Raw genomic sequence first — 23,678 nt, forward strand, 5'->3', positions numbered from 1 at the left:
GCGGCGCGTGCCGGCTGGGAAGCCCCGCCCACAGCCTCAAGCCCCGCCCCCCGCCGTACGGAGCCCGGCGCAGCGCGGGGAGAGCGGTGGCGGAGCTGGGAGGGGGGGGCGACGGAGCCCGGAGCCCCGGAGCCCCCCCCGGGCCAGGAAAGTGCTCGGGCAGGGCCCATTCCGTTAGTCCCCAGAACATTAAAAAACCACACAAAAGGCGTTGAACAAAACACTTTTTTTTTCTCTTATTTTCAAAGCTCGTATAAAAAACCCGCAACACTTTTGACATCAAAAATCCTTACTCTAGAAAAATAGCACCGGGGAGAGTGAGAGGCCTTCACCGTGTGTTCAGAAGGCTTTTCGGGGATCCACCTCTCCGTACGACATCTTTACACACACGCAGGAGGCTCCGGCACCGGGACCTGGCAGCTGCAGCTCCCGGGCAGCCTCACGCTGGGCCCGCTCACTCCCGTGGTCTTGGTTTGCTTTCCCCAAGTCCTTTTGGATTTTTTTTCTCTTATTTTTCTTTCGATCAGACAGGAAGGGATGCGAGATGTGGCACAGGAGATGTGGCTGAGTGGAGGTCAGACGTTCACCTGCTTTGGAAAATAAAGCTCCCAGGCCTGAAGAGCAGCGGGGTAGCAGGGGGGCTGCCCAAACCCCCCCGGCACCAGCAGAGCCCCCCCGATGTGGGACGGGTGCCGGGAGGTGCTGGGGGGCCTCGTCCCTGCGGGATGTGCACACGGGAGGCTGGGGGGTGCTGCTGCAGCGCAGTCACTGGGGAGCACCACGGGGGGGGGGAACTCGGGAGCAACCCCCAGGCAGCATCAAGAAAAACGCCTCGGCCTTCAGCGGGGTTTTCAGCTGGGCTTCCCCTGCTGCACAGCCCCGCAGGCAGCCTCAGCAGGGGACAGGAGCAGGCAGCAGCCACGGCACAGCCCAGGCACGGGGGGGGGGGGACACCCGCAAACCACTGGCCAGAGAGGTAGAAGGAGAGGGGGGAGCCCTTGGTCCCACGGGTGCCACAGACCCCACGTGCGTGCGGCACCGGCTGCTGCCTGCCTTGACTGTTCATTTGGGAAACAAATGCTCAGAGAACATTTTCCTTTGTGGATGCTGGAGCCCAGATCCTCCCTGCTCTGCTTCCTCTTTAACCTTTCAATCCACTCAGCAGGAGTTTGAAATGCGAGGGAAAAAAATGGAAATGCTTTGAGAAGGACGTAGTGAATATTTGTAAACTACAGCCAAACATAGAAAACAGTATCTCCCTGTAGAAATATTTTCTAACTAGAAAAGTAAATCTATCAGCTCACAGTTCAGTTTCAGCTACATTCAGGTCTAGGAGTCTCCACATTCTTATGTAATGCCTTAAAGCAGCAACAGACGTTAAACAAAATTAAAGTTTATAAAAAAAAAAAAGTCTTTAAAAAAAAAAAGATTTGGTTTGTGTGTCCTGCATGTTCAGTGTACGTAACCTGACCAGGGTCCCTTACACCTGCTGCTGCAGTTTGGGGTTTTTTTTGGCAGTCATTTCAAGAGGTTTTGTTTGTTTAGGAAAAGCAATCAGCCTCTACAGTCCGCGTTTGTCCGCAGCACGCCAGCAGCTGCCTCCACCACTTTCTCCTCTTCAGCTCTGGGGTAAAATTGGGATATTTAATGCTCTGGAGGAGACTTCTCGCCTCGTCAGTGATGCGCGCAGCTTCCTGGGCTGGGTAATTAAAGCTCTTTTGTCCATACATGTCGCTGTCATCGGTCCCTTAAGGAAGGGTTACCCTGCCAGGTTCTTTGGTTGAAGTTCCCCCAGCCCTGCTGCGGGGCCGTGCGTCCTTCCCGCAGCACAGGGACGGGGACGGGGAAGCTGCAGGGCCCACGGGAGAGACTGGCGGTCGCATCCTGCCCTCTCCCCCCAGGCAGCTGAGCTGCGTCGTTACCCGAGAGCCGAGGGACGCTCCGCTTGCTATTCACAGGCAAAGTAATCCTTGAGCGGGGTGAAGAGGTGCTGGATGACGGGGATGCTCCAGGACCTCCCGAGCAGCTTCTGGCGAGCCCCGCGGCTGATGTTGGAAACGTCGGTGTAGTGGAGGGGGAAGCCGAAGATCCTGCAGAGCAGAGGCATGGGGTGATGCTTAGCAGCTGGTCCCCGCCAGCATCCTCTTGCCTCCCTTCTGTCCTGTGCCTCCCCACCAGCCTCCTCCCCTCTCTCCTCCCTTCCCCTGCCCAGGGCAGCTGTTCCCCACACTTCGTGCTCCTGAGGAGCCCCAAAGCACCCACAGAGGTGCCACTGGCAGGGCCAGCAGGGGCAGAGAGCCTGCACCTCCTGAGCCTGAGAGCCTCGCTGACCATCCCTGAGCATCGGTCACAGCTCATCCTCTCGGGACATTTCCCCCAAGAGCCTCGACACGCAGCCCGTCAGATGGAACAGAAGCACCCCGTGCTTTCCCAAAGCACAGCAAGGAATTCAGCTCACCAGAGCAGAGCTCAGGCTGCTCGGTTAGAGGGAGATGCTGGCAGGGATTAAGACCCTGGGATGCTGGCTCTATTTTAGCACTGGGTTACAAAAATAAAAGGAAAAGCAAAACTGAAGAGCCACCAATAACGTCTCAGCCGAGAATCAGCACTAGCCTTGAATACCAGCCAGTGAGAAACAGACACCAAAGGGCTGAAGACAATAGACCGTCCCTGCTCCCTCCCAGCTCTGTGGCAGGTCCTCCTGCAGCCTCAGCCTTGCCCAAGGCCAATAAATCACCCCCGCGTGGCGCCGAGTTGTTGGAGGTCACTTGCCAAAGCTCGCATGCTGCTGCCCACCCGCTCCAGCCAGATCAGAGCGGCTCCTCCCAGGCACAGAGCAGGAGCTTTTACCCAGGGCATCACCTCTCTCAGGCCATCCAAAGGGGATTTCAGGAGCCAGTGGGTCCCTCTGCTCCCCACGGGTGACCCAAGGCAGGCACACACAGCTCTGCCTGGCCGCAGCCTGCCCAGGGCTAGGAGCTGTGAGCCTCCCCCTGCTCCACTGCAGCAACCTGGAGAATCCTGAGCATGATCTCCTGCAGCACCACTGGGACAGGGAGATCACGCTGGGGTTCAGGAGCAGAGGCACGGCACGGGTCTGCCCCGTGATGCACACAGCAGAGGCCAGCGATGGCTCCTGCAGCCTCCTCCTCAGCTGCTAAGGAAGTGGCTGAACTCGCAGGAGGTTTTTGCATACATGTGTATGCACGGCAATAATCCAAATACTGCTCCCCAGCACGGCTTCTGCCATGTGCACACCTCACCCCACACGCCTGCTGCTCTCCAAGTGCACGGGCAGCAGCTGTGGCTCTTCAGGGAGGTTTAACCCAGCACCGGCTGCCCCATCGGCCCACGGCCACGGCAGGGAGGTCATGGCCATGCCTCCTCCTGCTGTGATCAGACCAAGCCCAGGTGCCACCTCCAGCAGCACGAGGTGACAACAGCCCGGTAGCTGCTATTTAACTTCCAAATCCCTGCATGCCTCTGGCTCAGCTTTCATTAGCTTTAATTCCAACAGATATTGGCAATTTAAATATAAACATGGAAAAATACTTAGCATGAGTCTGTGTTTACCAGCTGAGGCCTCGGAGTGCCAAACCCCACCTTTTGCTGCTAGGCAGGCGCGGGGCGCAGGGCTGCCAGCGACCGGTTTGCCCCCAGCCATTCTGCTGGGTTTTGAGGTGAGCTCGGGGCTGCACCAAGGCGTGCACAGGGCCTGGAGCAGTGCAGCCAGGCTTGGCGGAGCACCCCCATGCCTGGGCAAACCCACACTCAGCTTCCCTCCAGAGGCTGCAGCCCTGGGAACAGGAACGTTGCTGCACTTCTCATCATCACTCGTTAGCAAGCACATCACCACCCGCTGCTCCCCGTGGGGAAATCGCCCCGCCTGTGCTCCCGTGCGCAGGGCTATGAGGGAAGCAGCACCACAAAACCAAACCAAACCACGGCAAGAAAATTACCTGTTCATCCCCGGGAGGTTGCCCCAGAAATAGCGAGCTCTGTGGGTAGCAGAGATCTTGATAGCGTCGATCATAACCGGGTTACACTGCAGCCAGAGAGAAGGGAGAACAAATTACGGGGGGGTCAGTGCACATCTTCTGCTCCCATGGGTGTGTGCGGGTGCCACGGGTGAGCCACGGGGATGTGGTGGGGTGAAGGTGCAGCACGGCCCTGCCCCGCATGCAGGGTCCTGCCACGGTGCTCCCTTACCTCCAGGAACCGAGAGATGTCCCTCTTGTCGTTGACCCTCATGGCCACCACGTTCTCAAACATCCAGAAGAAGGGGCGCTCCTCGCCCGCCTTGGGCCGGGCGTAGTTGAGCAGGTGGTAGAACTCGAAGAAGAGCCTCCCGGTCCCTTCTGCACGGGGGGAAGCGGGAGTGCTGGGTGGCGACCGGCCGCGGCCCCGCAGGGGAGGCTGCGGCGGGGGCGTGGGGGCCGGCGGGCCTGGGTGGAGACAGCGTTTGGCAGGTGGCCCCCGTGCTCTGCGGCTCAGAGCGGGGCCACCAAGGACCTGTCAGAGACGTGTGGCCCCATTTCTGAGCATCCCGGGGGTACCCGGCCCTCAGGGAGGAGCAGCCTTACCGTACAGCGCCTTCCTGGACGGGCTGACGAGGGACAGGTCGTTACAGGGGCTGCCGCCGATCACCAGGTCAAAGGGACCCCACTCCTCGATCTGAGGGGGTGGACAGACTGGGTTAGGGGGCAGCAGGCGGGTGACCCTCCTCGTGTGGCCTCCCAGCGTGCCCCCCAAGCGCTCACGTTTCTCTTGGTGATGTTCCGGACATCGTGCACGTAGGTGATGTTGCCCTCGTGCCGCACGGTGCCCACCGCGATGGGGTCCTCGCAGATTTCGGAGGCGATGTACTTCTCCACCTGGATGCCCAGGTCCTTCAGCACCAGGTACCCTGCGCCAGGACACGCAAAGGGCTCTGAGGCAGCTCCACTCTCGTCAGCCCCCAGCCTCTCCCAGGCAGGTGCTGGCCCAGATGACTTCTGGGCGAGCAGCCCCCTTTTTTTGCTGTGTTCTGCCATGCAGGTTTGCTCCCAGAAAGCAGAGCAGCCGTGCTCAAAATTCCCACCCCTTCCTTCCCCTCCTCCCTGCCTCCAGCCCCATCCAGCGGGAAGGGAGCTGCTGCTCTCACCCCTTCTGATGGGGACCTGCCTGTCCCTCGTCCCCTTCTCCCCAACAAGTTTTCCAGGACAGCCTCGAGGCTCCAAAACACCCAGGGCTGCGAGCCCTCAGCACAGTGCTCTGCCCATGCCTCACCTGTTGCTATGCCATCAAACAAGGAGAGCACTCTGATGGGCTTCCTCTTGGCCGGGGGCACGGCTGGGTAGATTTTGGGTGCGTCCTGTGATGGAAGACAGCAACGGATGAGTGGGACCAGGGCAGAGGCTGGGGGATTTTGAGCCGTCCCCACGCCCTCGTCAGCCCTCTTCCCCCAAGCCCAGCGTGCCAGGCTCGCTGCCTCAGCCCTTACGTATTCCTGGCCCTTGTCGCTGGTGAAGAAGTCCTGCAGACGGGTGTTCCAGTCCTGCCGGCGCTGCAGCACCCCGTAGCTGCGCTGGGGCTGGCACATGTAGCAGTTCCAGGGCTCCTGCTCCTTTGCCTTGGCCGACGTCCCTCGCCCCACCAGGACCTCCAGGCACTCCACGCAGAAGCACCTGCCCAAAGCACACCACCTCGTGCCCGTCACTGCCAGAAACCCCTGTGGGGTCAGCCCAGCCTCCCCTGCCACGCACCACAGCCCTATGCCCACGTTGCGGGATGCTCTTTGCAATGGCACCCTGGCATTTAGGGCTGCTGACAAAAGCTGGTGAGCCAGGCATGGGCAGAGCTCCTGCCATCCTCACCGGGATCTATTCAGGTGCAGCCTGGCCCTGAGGGACGGGCAGGCAGCACTAGGAGGTGCTGGTGGCACCGACCCACGCACAGCCCCGCACCGAGCGAGGGTCCCACCTGCAGCAGCTGGCGTTGCTGCAGAGCAGCAGCTCCTTGCCCTCGCAGCAGACGGTGCAGTAGGACTGGTAGCCGTCTTCATCGTACATGTAGAAGAGCTCCAGGAATCTATCCTGGCAAAGCAGAACCAGAAGGAGGGATGGGTGAGGATCAGGATCCGTGCTTAGTGCCAGAACTGGCACATGCTGAGAGCTCGGAGATGCCCACCCTCGGGGCTTCACATGCAGCACCCAAAGCACATGGGAAGCAGAGAGGAGAGCATACAGAGGCACAACCCCGTGGTGGATATGGGGTCCAAAACGGATTTCCCACCCCGTCCCATCCTGACGGTGCAGCTGGAGCCCTGCGCCCCCTCAGTCTTGCACTCAGCCCCAGCACAGCGCCTCTTACCCTGCACGTCTGGCACAGGCCTCCCTCGAACAGCGGGTGGAAGGTGGCCGGGTTCCTCCTCCCGCAGGACAGGCAGCTGTCTGAGAGGCAGAGAGCTCTGCTCAGCCAGGGCTCGGGGTGCTCCTCACCACCGGGTGCCCAGGGCACAACCAGGAGCGCCCAACCCAGTGCAGGATCTGCGCCTCCGGAGCAGGGCTGGGAACGCCCGCAGCCTTTTTTGCCCCGCTGCGGGCAGGTCCTGGCCCAGCTGTGGCTCCCCCAGGGAGGATCGGAGCAGCTTGTCCATGAAAACAAGCAGAGGCCCATGGATCTGCAGCACCACCCCCATTTCTGTACGGTGCATTTCAGGAGGGACTGACGGGTTTTGTCTAGTGCTGCCCTCAGGCACCCACACCATCCCCAGGCCCTTTACCAAGACAGGACAGGCAAGAGATTACCTTCGAGGCTCCCGCTGTTGTTCGTAACTTCGGAAACCATTTGCTCTTTATAAAATAAAATACACAAAAATAGATTTAGCATTCCTTAACGTAACAAACTGGAACTGTGCTCTACTTGAACTGACTAATTGCATTAAGACTGCACAGAGAGGGCAGGCTATGGGCATGCTAGAAATTTGGGGTGTACCCAGGGTGCACCTGCGAGAGGCAGATGGAGGGGAATGTCCCGATTGCTAAACCAACCCGTTTGCAATGCCACAAAACAGAGCTGGCCTCCAAGGTGAGCAGTTAAGGGAGCCCAGCTCACCGTTTGGTCTGCTGGTGCCCTGCAGGGTGCACGCAGGCAAAGCAAGACCATGGGAGCTTTCCTTTTCCCTTTTCTTTCCCCTGGGGAACCCCACACAACCCATGCTCCTGCCAGCCCACGCTGTGCCCCGGTACCTCGGGTCTGGTCCTCCTCCACTCGCTGCTCCTTGTTGCTGTTGCAGAGGGCGGCCTTCAGCCTCTTGGTGGGGGGGCACTGCTCGAGGCACAGCACCTCCTCCGTGCCATTCCGCAGGGCCCCATTCTCTGCAAGGGATGGGCAGCCTGGTGGGGACACCTCAGGGACGCCTCCTGCCCAGCCCCACAGCCAGGTCCCACCCCACAGAGCCCCATGGCCCAGCTCGGCCCCCGGGGGGTACGTGGGGGGGTGCATGGGGGGATGGAACCACCCTGCACTTTAGGGGAGGGCATCCCTGCCCCGTCTGCATCCTCATCCATCACGGTGCAGAAGATGGGTGCTGAATTCCCATCCCTGCTCCTTTCCCTTTCCCATCCCAGCAGTGACTGCCCTTCTGCCCTGTGCCAAAAAGGCTTCAGGCGGGGGAAGACAACCGAGGGAAGACCCAAGTGGGACCCTACCCAGTATTTCCTCGGAGCTGGCAACCTTCCTCCCCTCCTCTCCCCATAGGAGGGCTGGTTCCCACTGCTCTCCCCAGACCCCACAGTCCCCAGGGAGCCACGGATCACATCTGATCTCCAGCAGCAAGGTTCCTGAGGGCTCTTTGCAGGGTTTTCTGGCAAAGCTGCCCAAGGCCACCCCAGCCAGGCCGGCCCCCCCAGGCCCTCACACTGAGCCCAGCTCCTGCCCCTGCACACCTGAGGTTTTGGGCGGCCGCAGCCCCTTGAGGCCCAGGGGCTTGAAGCCAGTGAGCGCCCAGTCGATCATGGGCTTCAGCTGCTCCTCCAGGGACTCCCCGGGGGTGGCTGCAAATGTCTTCCCCGACCGGCTCCGGGCAACCTGCCGAGACAGGAGGGGTGAGGGGGACACAGTGACTGAGTGCCGAGGTGACCGGTCCCCTCCGCTCCCTGTGCATGGGGCTGGGCTGGCCCCGGCAGGGCAGCAGCTGCCAGATTCCTGCTCTGGGTGTGCCGTGGCCATGCTGGCCCCCAGCAAAATTAAGCAAAGAAAAGGCACAAGAAGTGCCCGCAGGCTTGCGGAGCTGCAGCCAGGAGCATGGCTCATCCCCTGGATGGGGATCAGGCCCCCGGGGCTCTCCGTGCCAGCCCGTCCCAGGAGTGCAGGGAAGGATCCCAAAGTGCCAGGCACATCCCAGTCATCAGCCCAGGACCAGCGTGACCGGCGTGACACTGCCTGGCAATTGTTCCCAATTCCCCGGGGAAGCCAGGGCAGATTTCGTCCCCCATGTCTGGAAACGTCCCAGCAGAAAGAGGCAGAGGCTTTCCTGCACGCTTCTGTCCCCATAACCCCAGCACAGATGGGGGGGAAATGATTAATTGTGGATCGTGGCGTGGGCTCCTTTTTGTTGAGAGCTCTCAAGGTGACTCACATGCATTACCCAGAGCCACCCCAAAGGCAAAGCCAAGCCACGTGCCATGGCAGAGCAGCGAAGCCCCAGCCCCAGCCCCCTTCCCACAGCGCCTGCACGCACCGGGGCTCGCTGCTCGCAGCCAGTGCCCAGCTTTCCGGCAGAGGCTCCTCTTCCTGCCCTCAGCCAGCATTTCAGTCGTTTCCTCAGCACCGAGCCCCCGAGGCAGCCACCCCAAGCCCCAGCCCTCGCCGAGCCCAGCTCGCTGCTCCCCCAGCCCCCGCGCTCCCCGCAGAGCCCAGCGCTTTGCTTTGTGCCCTCCCCAGCCGCAGACCCAGCTCTGCTCCGCGGTTACCTCCAGGGCATGGAATATGGCTCGGCGATAGGAAACCAGCTTATTAAACGTGGCAGAATTGAAATGCTGCCTAAAGGCCATCAGCCCCACCAGCTTGTCTGCAGAAACCTAGGACAGAGCGACAAAAGCTCAGCGTTGGGCACGGACACGGCTTGTTCCTGCCCCCGTAGCACGGTGCCCTCGCGCCCTGCAGCGAGCACCGCTCTCGCGGGGAAGCCAGCGCCGGCTTTGCACTGAGAGCAAGCCAAGCTGCAGAGGGGAGGGGGCAGAGGCGTCGCACATGCAGCTAGGACAGGCTGTTTGCACCCTCTGCTGGCACCGCACCTCTGGCAGCGCAGCCGAGTGCCATGGCAAGGAGGGATGCTGGAGGGCATCGCACACCAGGGCAGGGAGCGACCGGGGATGCCTGGGACAAGCCAGGACAGAGCCAGGTGGGGGTCAGGAAGGGGATGGGATGTCACCCTGCCCAGCTGCTGGATCCCGCTGCCAGCCCAAGGGTGGTGGTCAGGCACTGGTTACCGGCACCAGAGCCACGAGAGCACCCCAGAGCCTGAGCTCCAGGCAAAACGCGCTGGATCCCTGCCCCGAGGAGGCAGCAGGTAGACACACGCACCCCACTGGGCACAGAAGCAGCCCCAGAAAGGGGCACAGACTGCACGAGGAGGAGACCTCAGCCCATCCCCAGCCAGGAGAAGCAGCAGGCTTACCTCGGAGAACTTCCCATCTCCAAACCACTGCACCCATCGCATGCCCGAGACCGCCTGGCGCTTGGACGTGGCTCTGTAGGAGACGACAATCGCCGGCCACCAGGAGAAACCTTTGATCTTTCCCCAGACGAGTTCCCCAATTCCAAATTCCTTCCCATCCTGAAAGCAGAAGATAGAACAGATAAGCAAAAGAGCAAGCACCCACCCATGCCTTATCCCCGCACGCCGCCAGCCCTGTGCCGAGCCTGGCACGCTGACGCACGCTGCCTGCTCCGTCCTGCACGGCGGCCTGGCACCCGCAGCCATGCGTGCCCACTCCTGCCTGCCCTCGCGGGGTCTCTGCAGGCAGCACAGAGCCCATTCCTGCAGAGCCCATTCCTGCGCTCACACAAGCCAGGAGCAAGGAAAAACTCCAGCTGTGCCACAAAGGGCTTGCACAGTCCCAGCAAGGGGAACGGGCAAAGCAAGGGGGCAGCAGCTCCCAAGCACTCTCCCAAGCCCCTCGCCCATCACAGTCATGTTTGTCCAGACAAACTCAGCTCCTGAGCTGCAGTGCATGGTCCATATCATGAGATGGTGCAGGTCCCGCCTGGCTGCAGGGGCTTGGTGTTCTCTGGGCTCCTGAGCAGCCAAGGGCTCCTTGGCTCAGCAGAGCCCCTCTCGATGGGGCCACAAAGCAACCCCAAGGAGAGGGCAGCCCCCCTCCTCTGCTTCCCCCAGGGCAGAACAGAAAACAAGGCAGAGCTAAAACCAAAAGAAGTGCTGGGGAAGTTGGTGAGACCATGCCAAGGGCCCCCGAGCTGCAGCCCAGCAGGGAACACACCGACAGTGCTGGGGCTGGGAGTCCTGCACAGGAGCTGAGCGCTCCTTGGAGCTTTGTTCTGCAATTAGGCACCTAATTATGCAGCAAAACGCAATTGCCCAATTCCTGCAAGTCTCAGGCCCTGCCCTGATGCCCGCAGGCACTAAATCATTCTGCAGCTCCAGCAACTTTGCTCCCCTTCAGCATCTCCGGACAGAAACTCTTTCTGCCCGTCTCCACGGGGCATGGCTCCCAGCCTGGCGCATGCCGTGCTCGGGGGCTGTTGGCAGCGTTGCAGCCCCGTGCACGGCACAGACAGCTCGGTGCTGCAGCAGGACCCATCCTGACACAGGGGACAGGGACCCACTGCCCTCCCACTGCCCAGCACACGGGGAAGGGGAGGCACACAGAGGCGAGGCTGCCGAGCACGGAGCCCCCCGTACCTGGTACTCCAGCGCTATCCCCGCCTCTCGGCTCTCCGGTTCCTCAGCCGCCAGCTCGGCAGAGCCGTTCTGGCCCTCCTGGGAGCTGCTCCCCGAGAGTGTGCTGCTGCTCTGCGACGAGTCCCGGGAGTCGTCCTCCGTCAGGTCGATGGTGGTGAGGACGGGCATGGCCGATCGCCTCCTGGAGCTCTGCGCGGGAGAGTGAGGTGTGAGCACCCGCGGGGAACGGGGAGGGAGGAGCAGGAGGGAGCAGGTCCCTCGCCTGCCCCTGCAAACAGCACATCCCCCTAATCCCTGCAGCCAGGGAATGGAGAGCAAGGAGCAGGGGCACTGCTGCAGCTGGGCACGGGTGCGAGAAGAGGGCCCAGGACCGGGCACATCTATGGGAGTGCTGCTTTCGTTTGTAGGACACACAGACAACAGGGCCACTCTTGCTCTCTTCCCTTCTCTCCCCAGGTCATCCCAAGCAGTCAAAGCACTCAGCACAACGCAGAGGCAAGCAGTAGCACACACACACACTGCCTCGGAGGGAAACTGAGGCATGGGGCAGCTGCAATGTGCCCAGTCAGCCTCCCAGCCACGCGCAGCAGGAGCACACATCACCAGAGCCCCGGGAAGCCCCTGCCCTGCAGGGCCCTCACCCGCAGCGGCGTTGGCAGGTCCCTGAGATTCTCCTCGCTGTTCGCTTCCTTGATTTTCATCTCGTGCCGGGTCTGCCCTGCCTGGAAGATGAGGCGGACAGGAGGCTTCTGCCTGAGGCTGCTCTCCCAGCCAGCGCTGCCCCGTGGTCGTGTCTGCAAGCAGAAACAAAGAGGTGTGTGGCACGGCCGCCTGCAGGGTGTGAGTGGCACGTGGGGACAGGCACAGCATCAGGGACAAGGGCCCAGGGAAGGCAAGAGGAGTGCAGTCGGCTGTGGGAGACCCCCAGGGTGCAAGACGCTGCCCTTCACCCTGCACTCTGCAGCAGCCCCCCTGCGCCAGCCCTGCACCTCGTGGCAATCCCCAGCACCCTCCATGTGGGTTGCAGCACCAGAGGCCACTTAAATCAATTCGTGTTTCCAGGCACCGTGTGCATCCTCAGCTGTATTCTCCCTCCTCTCCCCTACACCCACAGCACCACGACAGAAAGCAGCGGGAGGCAGTGCCCAGCGGAGCTCGCACAGCACCCTGCTCACACGGGGGTGTGCTCGGTCCCGCAGCCCAGCCCTGCGGAGGCTCCAAGGGCAGCTTTTCCTCTGTGGTTTGCAGCAGCCGCAGTTTACAAAACAGCCTAACCCAGGCATGCTTCCGGCATCCGGCCTAACAGTTTCAAAATGAAATGAGATTTCTGCAGTGGGCTTCGCTCACAAGCAGCCCCTGAGCCCAACGTAGTGGGAAAGCAGAATTTTCACCCAGCTGAATTTATGGCTCTCTCTTTTGGAAGCCGCATAGTCACAGGCAGATCTCCAACCTTGGGGTTTTATTTCAAAGTCAAGACAATAAAGCCAGAAGGCAAAAATGCTTCCAGACCCTAGAGGTTTGTCAACCTAGTAAACAAAAGGGAGGGGGAGCAAAACTGGGATCCAGCCCCCCAGCTGCTCAAACCAGGCCACCCTGAGAGTGGGAGACACGAGATGTTTCTGTCCACCAACACAGCAGAGACTTTTTAAGGAAAATATTCACACAGTAAGAGCTTAGACTGCTGCAACACAAGAGCAGGCATCACTACGTTACATACCACACCCTCCTGCTGCTGCCGGCATAATGTAAATCACAGAATTTCAATATGAAAACAAACATTATGCTCGTAAATGAAAAATGCATCTGCTATCGGACCATTCCCTGGCACTGCACGCAACAGCCACAGCAGCAGGGCCACGTTCCCAGTTAAGACAGGAGGGCGAGGGCCCTGGCCGTGAGGCTGGCACCAGCTGCCCCCAGTGTGTGGCTGCCTGCGGGCAGCGAGACCCCAAAGCAGCCTCATTGCACACCTCCACACTCACCTCCTGTGCCTCCGAGAGCGCGAGTGGCCAGGACAGGTCCTCCTTGGAGAGTTCCTTGCTCACCCGCTTGTTCTTCAGGGTCGGCAGTCCCAGGCTCCCAGCGTCTGCACAAGAAGCCAGAGCAGGCTCAGCTCCATGAGCCGTCCTGTGCCTCTGCCCGTGAGGGCAGCCAGTCGTGACCTGAAGAGACTGAAATCTTGCAGAACCATGGCCGAGAGCAGAAGACAAGTGGTGTCCTCGAAGGTGCCATGGCGGTGCTGCCACCACAGCAGTCCCAAGCCCCAGACCTGCTCTAAAATCTGCCAGAGACTTGAACGGGGATCTCACAGATCCTTGTGTTTCTGAAGCTCAGAGGAATAATGAAACTGTGCACCCACTATTCAGGGCTTCACCCATTCATTTAAAGCACTTTCTGGAAGAGGCAGCTTCTGCCACTCCCTCCAGCAGGGCAGAGCTTGGCGAAGGGCAAGCGGCTTCACTGGTGCTGCCTGGGCTTCCCTAGGGCCAAGGGCCAAAGCATCCTCCAGGCATGGCCCCACCAAGCTTGGTTTCCACTCCCTTCGAAAGCAGAAATCTTCCCCTGGCCTCGTGAGCCTGAGAGCCAGGATCTGGGACCATGCCCAGAGCATCCCAAACCCAGGACACAGCCCCTCCGTGGCAGCAGGCAGCTGGGACACCCCCAGCCCCGCTCACGGCACGGCACAGCGGGACTCACCCGGAGCACTGGGCGTCCCGTTAGCCTCCAGAAGGGCCGGTGTGTCTTTAGCAGGATCAGTGCAGTCCCCGTTGAGGAGGATCAGCCCTGCCCTGCAGTCTGCCTCATCCCGGCTGAGGTTCTCCTTTTTCATGGTTGCCTGTGGAAGCATCAGTGGAGAGAAAAATCAGCCACCCAGAAAGCCCCCAGAAAGGCAGAGCAGACAGCGTGCGCCATCCAAGCCAGCCACAGCTTATTCCCTTTGCAGCTCCCCTAAAGCACCCGGCGGGCAGGCAGAAGGCTCTGCTTGGAGATGCATCTGGAAGTGCCGGGTGCTGATGAGCACCTGGACAAAATCTCCCCAACACAGCCCTGAAGATCCACCAGCTTCGACGATCGGAGGCCCCAGACACAGCCCGCTCACATCCCTGGGGAAGCACTGGGACTTTTCCCCAGGGCTGGCCCACTGTGGCCAGTCAGAGCTCCCCAGCTCTGGGATTTTCCTGCCCCCAGCCTCACTGTGCTCTCACCACCCCACAAACCTGGCAAACCCAGCAGCGGGGCGAGCGGTTACAGAAGCAGGTACAGCAAAGAGCAGGACACGGGGGAGCAAAGTCCTGGCGCCTGCCGCGCGTTCAACTGCCCTGAAGGCCAAAGGGGCCCGGCTGCAGCAGGCTCCGGGCAGGAGACACAGAACCCGCCTCAGGAGATGGGCTCTCCTGACACTGAAAAAGCAGCAAAAGCCACTTACACGCATGCAGGGCGCGTGGTGGGGAGGGCAGTGGGCGTGCAGGCAGCACCCACGCAGGGACGGTGCCTCCTGTCCCCATCACGGCCCCGGCGCTCGCCTCCACACCGCTTAGACCAGGCTGGAGCCCCAGCAGCTCCCAGAGCCGAGCTGGCCGTGGGCACGCCAGCTGATGCAAACGTCTGCATTTACAGGCATTTGCACTTTTGTTGGCACTGCTCTTCGCACGGGGACAGGCAGCTCTGCGCAGTGCGGCCAGTCGATAACCTCCCTGTGGCTGCGGTAACGATGTTTTCAAGCCCGCAAAGCCAAACCCGCTGGGCACTTCTAGGCCTTTATGCGCAGTCTGACCCCAAAGGAGCAGAGCAGAAAGCAGCCCAAGGCGGGCGTTTCCAAACCTCTCCCCCCTCCCCGTGCTGCCCGGCACCCTCTGCCCCGGCGGAGCAGCCATTTCGCTGCCGCAGCCCCGCAGGCCGCGCATAGCGCTGTGAAGAGAAGGGTTCCCGTCCGCCGCCACCAAACACAGCTCGGGCACGTCCCCTCCCCAGGCACACACACACACACCCCCTACAGCCAAGGGCAGCACTGCCTGCTCCCCGAGCCCCCCGGCCGCCTGCCCTGGGGCCGCCCGGCCCAGCCCCAACGCCCCGGCGCAGATAAAGGCTGCCCAGGCGCTCCCCCGGCAGAGGTGGGGCCGCCTCGCCTGCACCCCGCCGCCTCTGCCTTCCCTCGGGTGCCCTTCCTGGATCCTGTTTTCGGAAGCAGGAGCTCCCAGACTCTCCCAGAGGCACCCAGGGCTGCGCTAACGAAGCTGCCTCATTGCTGGGCTATGGATCTGTGCTGCGACTTGCCCCTTCGCCGGCACAGTCATTTCAGGAGCACGTAACGCAGCCCGACGAGCTGCGGAGCGGTCGGCGTTACCCCTCTCCAAGGCCCTTTGAGGAAGGGCAGGCAGCCCCCCCCCCCAAGCCCCACACGGACCCCAGGCCCCGGCCCCACCGCCCCTTCCCAGCGCTCCCGCTCTCGGCATCGGCTCCAACTGCTTCGCTAACAATTGAGATTTCTGCTTTGAGATCATCTGTCAGCACCTCTGGCAAACAAAGACCAGTCGGGGTTTGATGTTTCAGATGCAGCGGGCTGCGTGAAAACCCTGGTAAAATCCAAAAGTTGAGGGAGGGCAGGTGGCCGCCCAGCACCCACCTCTGCACACCAAGACCCTGGCTGCGCGTCCCCCCCGCCTGCCCGAGACACACAGCTCCTTAACAAAGGGACGGGAAGGGGGAAAATGGCACCGGCAGAAGCCTAAAGCTGAGTAAGCCCCTACAGCTGTGTGCAGAAATCCCGCTGCTGCAGCACATCTGCTCCCAGACCCAGCGAACAATTCCTGGGAGCTGCCCAGACTCGCTGAGCTGCCCCTGGCTGCCCCAGACCAGGCTCCCGGCCCCGGCCCCGTGCTCCCCAGCCCCAGATGCCCCTGGATGCAGCAAGGCACCACGGCACCAGGCCGGCTGCTGGAGGGGCTGCTCCCTGCCCCAAGCCTGCAGAGAGCAGGGGCAGCGACCACGGGCAGCAGCGACGCTGCCACAAAACCCAGTGCATCTCACAAAACCCAGCCCATCCCACTCAGGAGTCCATCCAGCGAGGTGGGACAGGACACGCTGCTCTCCTCTCAGCGTGGGAGAACAGGGAAGGGATGGGAATAGCACTAGGCTAGTGTGGCTGCTAAGGTCCAGGGAGGAACACAGCAGGCATGGCCCCCTCCCTGCCCCACTAAACATCCACAGAACCACACCAGGACCTTGATGGGAACCTCGCCTTCAGCCCTCCCTCAGGAGCCCATTTGGGAGAGAGTCCAAGCACAGGAGTTTGCAACTTGCAGCCCAAAATGGCTTTGCCTTTCTCCTGGGGCTGCGCAGGGCCAAGCACTGCAGGTCCACAGGCAGCGTGCTGCCCCTGCCAGCCCTGTGTTGGCCACAGCCACCACGTGAGCCCATGGCAGCGGGGCCACCACATCGCTGCGTGGGGCCAGCACAGCCACGGGGAGGGCGACACAGCGGCCACCTCTCATCCCACCCCACGGGAAAGGCCAACTCATGCGGCTGTGCCATGGGACATGCAGCCGGGACTCCAAGCGCTTCCCATGTGCCTGGCTCAGTTCTGCTGCCTGCGCAGGGAGCTCCAACTTTTTCTTTTGCCCAGTTATGAAGTGGAAAAAGAGTTGTTACATTGACTGGGCGCAAGCTGGAGGGCTCTGCCAGCCCACGGGCCTGGCTGCAGATGCAGGCACAAGCGCAGACATCTCAGCTCACCAGGTACGGGCAGGGCCTGCAGTGAATGCGTTGCTTGCTCCGTGCACTTCTCCAGCTGCACAGTCTGGGATCGCTCAAGGACATCCCATCACCGTCCTCTGATACGCAAGCAGGAGAGGGAACATTATACCACAACCCAAACTGCAAAGCTAGTTAACGCTTCATTTCCGAAAAATCTTCCCCTAGGCAGCAAATACCCATCCCTTCTCCTCTTACTGCTGGCTTCTGCACCGAGACACGAAGCTGTGCACCCGAGACTGCCCAGCCTGCTGGTGAGGGCAGCCCAGCGGGCAGCTCCTGCAGCAGTCGCAGCCGTGGCGAGCCTCACCAGCTCCTGCTCCAGAGCAAGGCTCAGCTCTTTGTCCTTGCCTCCCCTCACAGACACACACCAACATGTGCACGCAGGGCATTACGAAAATAATAAGAAACAGAGCACTCCCCTCGCATGCTTCTCTCTCATGGGGGGAGGAGAAAAGCAGCACCAGTGTTTGCATTGCTTAATGCACTACAAGCACGCAGACATACGCGACGGCGATACAGCTCGTGGAGGAACCCATGAAGAATGAAATAATCCAGAATTCCAACTCGGATGTTTAAAGCTCCCCGAGAGGCTGGCGCTAGCTGCAGCCCATGACACTGCCTCGGTGACCAGGACATTCCCTGCAGCGATACCCCATGCAGACAATGAACCCGCTGACTCCAGCTCCCGCCCTAGTTTTGCAATACCAGTTTCTTTAAAGTTTGCCAAACTGGTTAAAGACCATGCCATAACGTTAACTGCTTAGAGAGCCTGCTGGCCACAGGATGCCCGCTCGCTGCCCGGCCAAGCTCGCCGCAGCCCGGAGGCACGGAGCCTCTGCGCTCACCTGCGAGGCATCCCGACGAGGCTGAGCCTCCCAGCCCGGCTGGCCTCAGGGACCAGGGCAGCTCCCCCAGCCCGGCCTGGGCAGCTTTCAGTTTTCCTTCTTGAGAAAACAGAATCGCCCTTATCAGGTCCGTTTCCCCAGTAGGTGGAGAGATTGCAGGGGAGACAGGCGGACTTTGCCTCCAGACAGGGGCATGCATATCAAAAGGCTGGAGGAAAGCATTTTACATGATGGCTGGGATGGCAGCCATCACCCAAGCCCTGTTTGAATAACAAAAAGAAATAAAAGACCCCAATGGCCGGGGCTAGCTCCTTCCAGCCCCGGCTCCTGACGAGGGCTCTGGGCTATCACGCACACAAATGGCCTTTAACTGTCCCCAAAACCGAACATTTCCCTCCAATCCTGCGAAGAAAAGAGTCGCTGGGTTGGCAGTTGAGTAAGAAAGGGAGCCCATTTTGGCAGATATGCTCATTAAAAGGCCAGCCTCTCCCCTCCCCTGCCCTGTTTCCTGTGCCTGGCCCCTCTCCCCGCTCAGGCTCTCCCTCCGCACGCCCGGGCTGCGGCACTTCCCTCCATTTTCCCCCCCGTTTCCTTTGCTGCCCTCCCAGCCCCGCCGCGCTCCCCGCCGCAGCCCTTTTGTGGCCACCCCCGGGGTCCAGCAGCACGGTGCCCCTGCGCATTCAGCGAAGCTGGGTTGAAAGAAAAGAAACAAAAAACAAACCGGCCCCTCCTCTCCCAGTGAAGACCAGGCCTGAGAAGTCTCCTGGGCAGCCACCATCACAGCCAGCCGCTGCTCCAGCCGCTCTAGGCTCTTTACCATGCTCATCTCGCTCTCGTCCCGCCGGGCCGAGCCGCTCCGGCTCTGCCGAGCCCCCTGCCCGGGCCGGTGCTGCCTGCGGGCAGGGCTGGGGCCGCAGGGGCTCCGCCGTCGCGCAGGTGGGTCTCGGGTCTCGCTGGGCAGCGGAGTTCCTCCGTCCGGAGCGCCTACTGCATCATCGTTCCCCTGCACAAAAGGAAATAAAGTGATGACAACGCCACCTCGCTGTCCCCATCTCTCCCCCCCACCCCGGCTGCTTCCAGCAGGGCACAAGGCTCCAGCCCCTCCCAGGGCCGGGACCCCTGCACCCCTGCCTCGCTACCCCATCACTTGGGTGGAACCTAGGTGGATAAAGGCAGAAAGCGCTGCCCCACACCAGACACCTCGTTCCTCCTCCTGGCCCATTCCTCTGGATACAGCATCACTGATAACTCCTGGACCCCCACCCCGGGTGCCCACTGCTGCCCTCCAGCACTCCGGGGGCTTCTGCCCCCCTCCGGGACCACCCCGCGCCCCCCTGTGCTTCCCCGATGTGCTCCCTCCCCTGGCTGCCTGCTGAGGACCTGCTCCGGGCTCAGCGGGAGGAGGATGAGGAGGAAGATGAGGAGGAGGAGGAGGAGACGGCAGCCCTGCCCCGGGCTCACCCGCTCGCCCCCGCCGCTCGCCGCCGGTGCCCGGCAGCCCAGCGCCCCCCGGCTCCGGTCGCCCGCTGCCCTCGGTGCCCAGCCCGGGGGTGCCTTCACGCCTCAGCGCCGGCCGGGAGCCGCCTTCCTGCGAAAAGAGAGAAGGAGAGGGGCTGATGTCCTGACAGATCGCTGGCCCGAGGAGAGCAAAACAAAGGTGCCTCTGCCCCGCACGCCGGTGGCACCGCGGGCTCCCGGAAACCCTCCCGGCTGCTCCCGTGTCCGCGGGGAGCCGCTGCCCCCACGGGGCCCCGCCGAGAGCCGGGCCGGGCATTCCCCGAGACCCCCGGCCCGGAGCCAGCCCGTGCCGTGCCGCCGTCGGGGGCCTGGGGCCCCGCGGGTTCGCCGCGCTCCCGCCGCAGCCCGGGGCTCTCCGGCGCCGTCGTCCCGACATCGCCGGGCTGCGGGGGAGAGCCCGGCAGGAGACCCCTCCGTGACAGCCCCGGGACGGGCCCGGGCTCCGCCGGGAACTCCCGAAGTTGCGGCAGGAGCCGGCAGGGCCGGGCGGCACCGGCGGGGCGGGGAGGGAACGACCGGGACCGGGGCGAGCCCCTCGCCGAGCCCCCGGGGGCCGAGCACCGGCAACAAGTGGCGGCGGAGCCCGCTGCCCCCTCCCGGTGCCCTCCGCCCCCTCCCGCCGCCCGCCGCCCCCCTCCCGCCGCCGGGGAGGCAGCGCCGCGACCCCCGGTAACCGGGCGCGGGGCGGGCGGCCGGGGCCACTCCCGCAGGACCCGGTGCCGCGTCCCCGCCCGGCCCATTGTCCCCCGCCGCCGCCGCCGAGCTCAACAAAGCCGCCCACGAGGATGCGCCGCGGCTCCGGCCCCGGTAGCCCCGGTGGCCTCGGCCTCTCCCCCGCCGCCACCACCGCCGCCCCCCGCCCCGGTGCCCGGCCCCGGGCTCACCTGCGCCGCTGCGGGACGCGCCGTCCAGCGGGGCCGCGCCGCCGCTCGCCGCCGCCCGCGCCCCGGCCGGCCCCCGACAGCCCCGCGCTCCGGTTACATGGCGCTTTAACCCTGCCCGTGCTGGGCAGCCCCTCCTCCTCCTCCTCCGCCGCCGCCCCACGCCGCCCGGCGGGGGAGGGGAGGGACGCGGGGCCCGCACCCCCCCGGCCCCCGCCGCCGCCGCCCCCGGGCCGCGCATCCCCCGGGGCCGCGCCGTGCCCCGGAGCAAGGCACCCCCGGGGCTCCGCACCCCCGCCGCGCCTCCGTTTCCCCGCGGGGCCCCGCATTCCAGCACTGCCCCGCGCCCCCCGGGGGCTCCCCCGCTCCGCACCCCCGAGGCTCCGAGCACCCCACGCCGCTCCGCACGGAGCCCCCGGGGCTGGCAGAGCTCCCCAGCCCGGCCGAGCCGCCCCGTGCCCGCGGCTTTCCATCAGCACTCAGCCCCTGGCCGCGCAGCGCGGCGCAGGACAGACAAAGCGGCGCAAGTTTTACAATAGTTTTTCGTTTGTTTGTGCTTCTCCTTTCCCGGACGGAGGCGAGCACTTGCGAGGGCTGTGCTGGGGCCGAGGAAAACAGGCTGCACGTCCCCTGCCCGAGACAAAGCATCCAGAGTCCACGTGGGGTATAATCTTCTCCGCTCGCTTGTTATTGCTTCTAGGTACAGCAGAAAAGTGTATATCAGGAAGAAGCAGGAATAATATTATCCCGCTGTGATAGAAATAAACTTTCAAGGCCAGGAGGAAAAATGAGCGAGCCAAAGCGACAGCAACCTGTGGCCTGGACCTGGACCAACCCACAGGCCTGTGCAGCAGGTTCCCCACAGCACCCCTCCAACCGTGCAAAGCACGAGCATGGAAAATGGGGGTGCATGTGCAAAAAAAAAAGCCCTGCAAGTGAAAAGAGAAGGAGCCGAGAAATCTGGTCTGGATAAAACTTTGGGAACGCGGCAGATTACAGCTCAAATAAACACACGGCAAATAAACCTAAAGCTAATTTGCAGCTCTGTTGTCTAGACTAAAACCAAGCAAATAGATTTTACTCCTGTTTGGTTTTCCAAATCTGGAAAAGCAAAGTGCTTCTGCGGGTTGCACTCAGGCAACTTTCTAGGCCACTGTTAAGAGCAGAATTAGCCCTTGCTTTAGGGATCCACAGGCTCCTCTCCCTTTCGAGGGAAACCTTGCTGCTGCTGTTGGCCCCACTGACCTGCCATCAATCTCCCAGCCAGTGGAAACGCCCTCTTTCTCTCTCTTCCCCTTGGTTATCATTTAATTCAGGAGTGCACTTCTGTGCATACTGTTTGGAAAAGGCATGGTACCAAACAAAGCAGCTCTGAGCAGATTATGAGCTAAACCCTGACCCTTTCCTCTTTCTCTGCTACACACAGCCACAGAGAGATGCTGCAAGTTTATTTCTTAACTGTCAAGAGTTTGTGTGCCATTTCACAGGAGAAAAAAAAAAAAAAAAAAAAAAAAAAAAAAAGTTCCTCTAAAGGGGATTTCATACTGAGGCTCCCTCCAGGCATTTCTGGTGCCCTGCATCAGGCCCTCAGCCATCCCTGCTGTACAAGAGCTTGCAGCCTGCAGCCTGTGCCAGACCGGTGCCAGAGCGACTGCGTCACCTCTCCCACCAGCCTGAGATTCTCCAGCATCGATAGGAGGGGAGATGTGGCTCTGGGAACAAAGCTCCTCTGCTCTGTCACCAGAGCATCTGTGAGAAGACGTGAAATGTGCCCAGGTGTTGGCTACAGGAGCAAGGAGCTGGGGCTGGGGACAGGTGGAGGACACAGCACACCATGTCCTGGATACGTCCCTGCCCTGTGATGGAGTTACTCTCCCACCAGCCACACAGCTGGACCTGCCTGGTGCTTCTGCAGGGAATCATCCCAGCCAGAGCCACGCTCACACCTGGCTGCTCTTCCTCCACCATCATTTCAAAGCGATGAAGCCCGTGATAGACAAGGTGAAAGCCACTGACTGCCACCATCACGACAGAGTCAGACAGGACTGGTAACATCCATCCACGTCAGAAGTCACTCCTCATCCTCACCTTCCACCGTGAATGCTTACCAGCATCCATGCCAGCCCTTCCTCACGTAACAGCACTGCTGGCCCTGAATCCTCCTCCCCACCAAAGGCTACTCAGCTGCTGCCTTCTCTGCAGTATCCCCATGTTATGGCACCAGTCCCAGATCCTCTCTGTCCGCCTTATTCTCTACCTTCAGTCCTCTTCCTTAAAGTTCTCTTTGCTGTCCTGGCCAGGCCAACTGACATTGCTTCCCCCCCAGTGCTCACCTGCTGTCTCTCACTCTGCACCAAAGTGTTTGGGTTGGAAACTGCTCCGTGTTTCGTAAGCAGCATGCCTGGAGATCCTAGACAAATAAAGCAATTGAGCAAATATGTTTTATTACCTACAGCCTTCAGCAGTGTAACCTTGTAATTTCTGGAGACTGTAGGTCCCAGACTCCCAGACCCCAGTAAAGGCTCAGTGTTTGCTTTGTCCTCCGACAAGTAGAGAGAAGCCCCAGCGCCATGAAATCCCCTCAGACTGCTGCAAGCTCTTTAGTGGCCCCGAGGCAGGGAGCAGGCTGAACTCTTCTTTTCACTGAAAGCAGCAGCAATGCTCCCACTGACTTCAGGCTTGGGGGTTTCTGTGTCGGTGTGCAGACACCACACAACACAGCGGGTCCTTCCTCAGACCGCAGCTGACACCACTTTCATTGCCTGTTACTCTTCAGTGCAAAACCCCATCCGAGCACATCTCCCGTGCTCTGTGAGCTGGCTCCATGCTCCGTGCCCGAGACCTTGCCCCAGCCCCGTGCTGGCCCCAGCTTCCCCACCAGCTCCACCAACTCCCTCATGCTCTGCAGGGCCCGGCTGCTCCTCACCACGCTCCCTGGAAAAGCTCCTGTGCCTCCAGATTTGCTCCTGAGCACGGCGGGGAGCCACGCTACAGAGCAGCGCCGTGGCAGAGCTCAGGCTACTGAAAGCGAGGTCTGTCCCAGCTGTCGGAAAGCCTCAGCCCGCTGCCACATGTGGGAGCAGAGCCTCCAGCCTCCCGTGTAGCGGGGCTGCCTTCTCACATCTGTGGGGAATTGGTGTTTACACGGAGATAGGAAGTGTTATCCCGCCTACATGGAGTTTCTAGCCCTTCCTGTGGGCTGGCCAGGACCACATGATACAACTCTCTAATAAAAATAAGGTTAAAAACAATTATCATCTGTGTAACCAGAACATCTAGAAAGATTGCGGCAACCAGCGTGTAAACTTCAAATGAGAAAGCACACAAAGAGAAGTCTTCAATGCCTCCGTAACAAAGCCGGCCACAAAATCCTCTTTTTCCTAGAAAACAGGATGCGTCTGCTACAGCCCAACCTGCAGACGAGGCCCCCCAGCCCGCTCGCAGGTCTGTGAGCAGCAGGGTGGCGGCAGGCAGGGTGCCACCACCAGAGCCCCTGGCAGGCTGGGCTCCCCCCCTGCTCCTGGGCAGCCCGGTGGAGGAAATATTTCACCCGTCCACCCGGCAAGCACATGGCAGGGCCCAGAAGTGGTGCTTCCAGCCCCAACCCCTGCATTTTGCAATAATTTACTCCTGTGGCAACTGTGGCAAGACTTCGCTGGGAGTACAGAGTGTGACAGGAGAGGAGGAGAGGCACTGAAATGCAGGAGAAAATGAAATCCTGATCTCAAAGGTGTCACTTGGGTGAGCCTTTGTAGGAACAGAACTTCCACCCCC

At 61.5% G+C, this 23,678-nt stretch overlaps 1 protein-coding gene across 1 annotated transcript; it reads right to left on the minus strand.

The window, feature by feature from the left end:
- Positions 1 to 211: 211 nt before the first annotated feature.
- On the minus strand, positions 212 to 23,042 carry DNMT3B (DNA methyltransferase 3 beta). Its single transcript, XM_084537941.1, has 23 exons — positions 22,831 to 23,042; positions 22,238 to 22,314; positions 20,439 to 20,600; positions 18,967 to 19,093; positions 18,227 to 18,508; positions 13,604 to 13,742; positions 12,889 to 12,992; positions 11,548 to 11,700; positions 10,907 to 11,095; positions 9,662 to 9,820; positions 8,955 to 9,062; positions 7,929 to 8,070; positions 7,230 to 7,358; positions 6,789 to 6,833; positions 6,352 to 6,431; positions 5,962 to 6,074; positions 5,483 to 5,666; positions 5,269 to 5,353; positions 4,761 to 4,906; positions 4,584 to 4,674; positions 4,210 to 4,445; positions 3,960 to 4,045; positions 212 to 2,090 (listed from the first exon to the last, which is right to left on the minus strand). Exons 5-23 carry the CDS (start codon positions 18,329 to 18,331, stop codon positions 1,949 to 1,951), a joined length of 2,436 nt encoding a protein of 811 aa, XP_084394067.1. The 5' UTR covers positions 18,332 to 18,508; positions 18,967 to 19,093; positions 20,439 to 20,600; positions 22,238 to 22,314; positions 22,831 to 23,042; the 3' UTR covers positions 212 to 1,948.
- Positions 23,043 to 23,678: the final 636 nt, after the last annotated feature.

This window comes from Aythya ferina (genome assembly GCF_964211825.1).
Source record: "Aythya ferina genome assembly, chromosome: 16".
Taxonomy (NCBI): domain Eukaryota; kingdom Metazoa; phylum Chordata; class Aves; order Anseriformes; family Anatidae; genus Aythya; species Aythya ferina.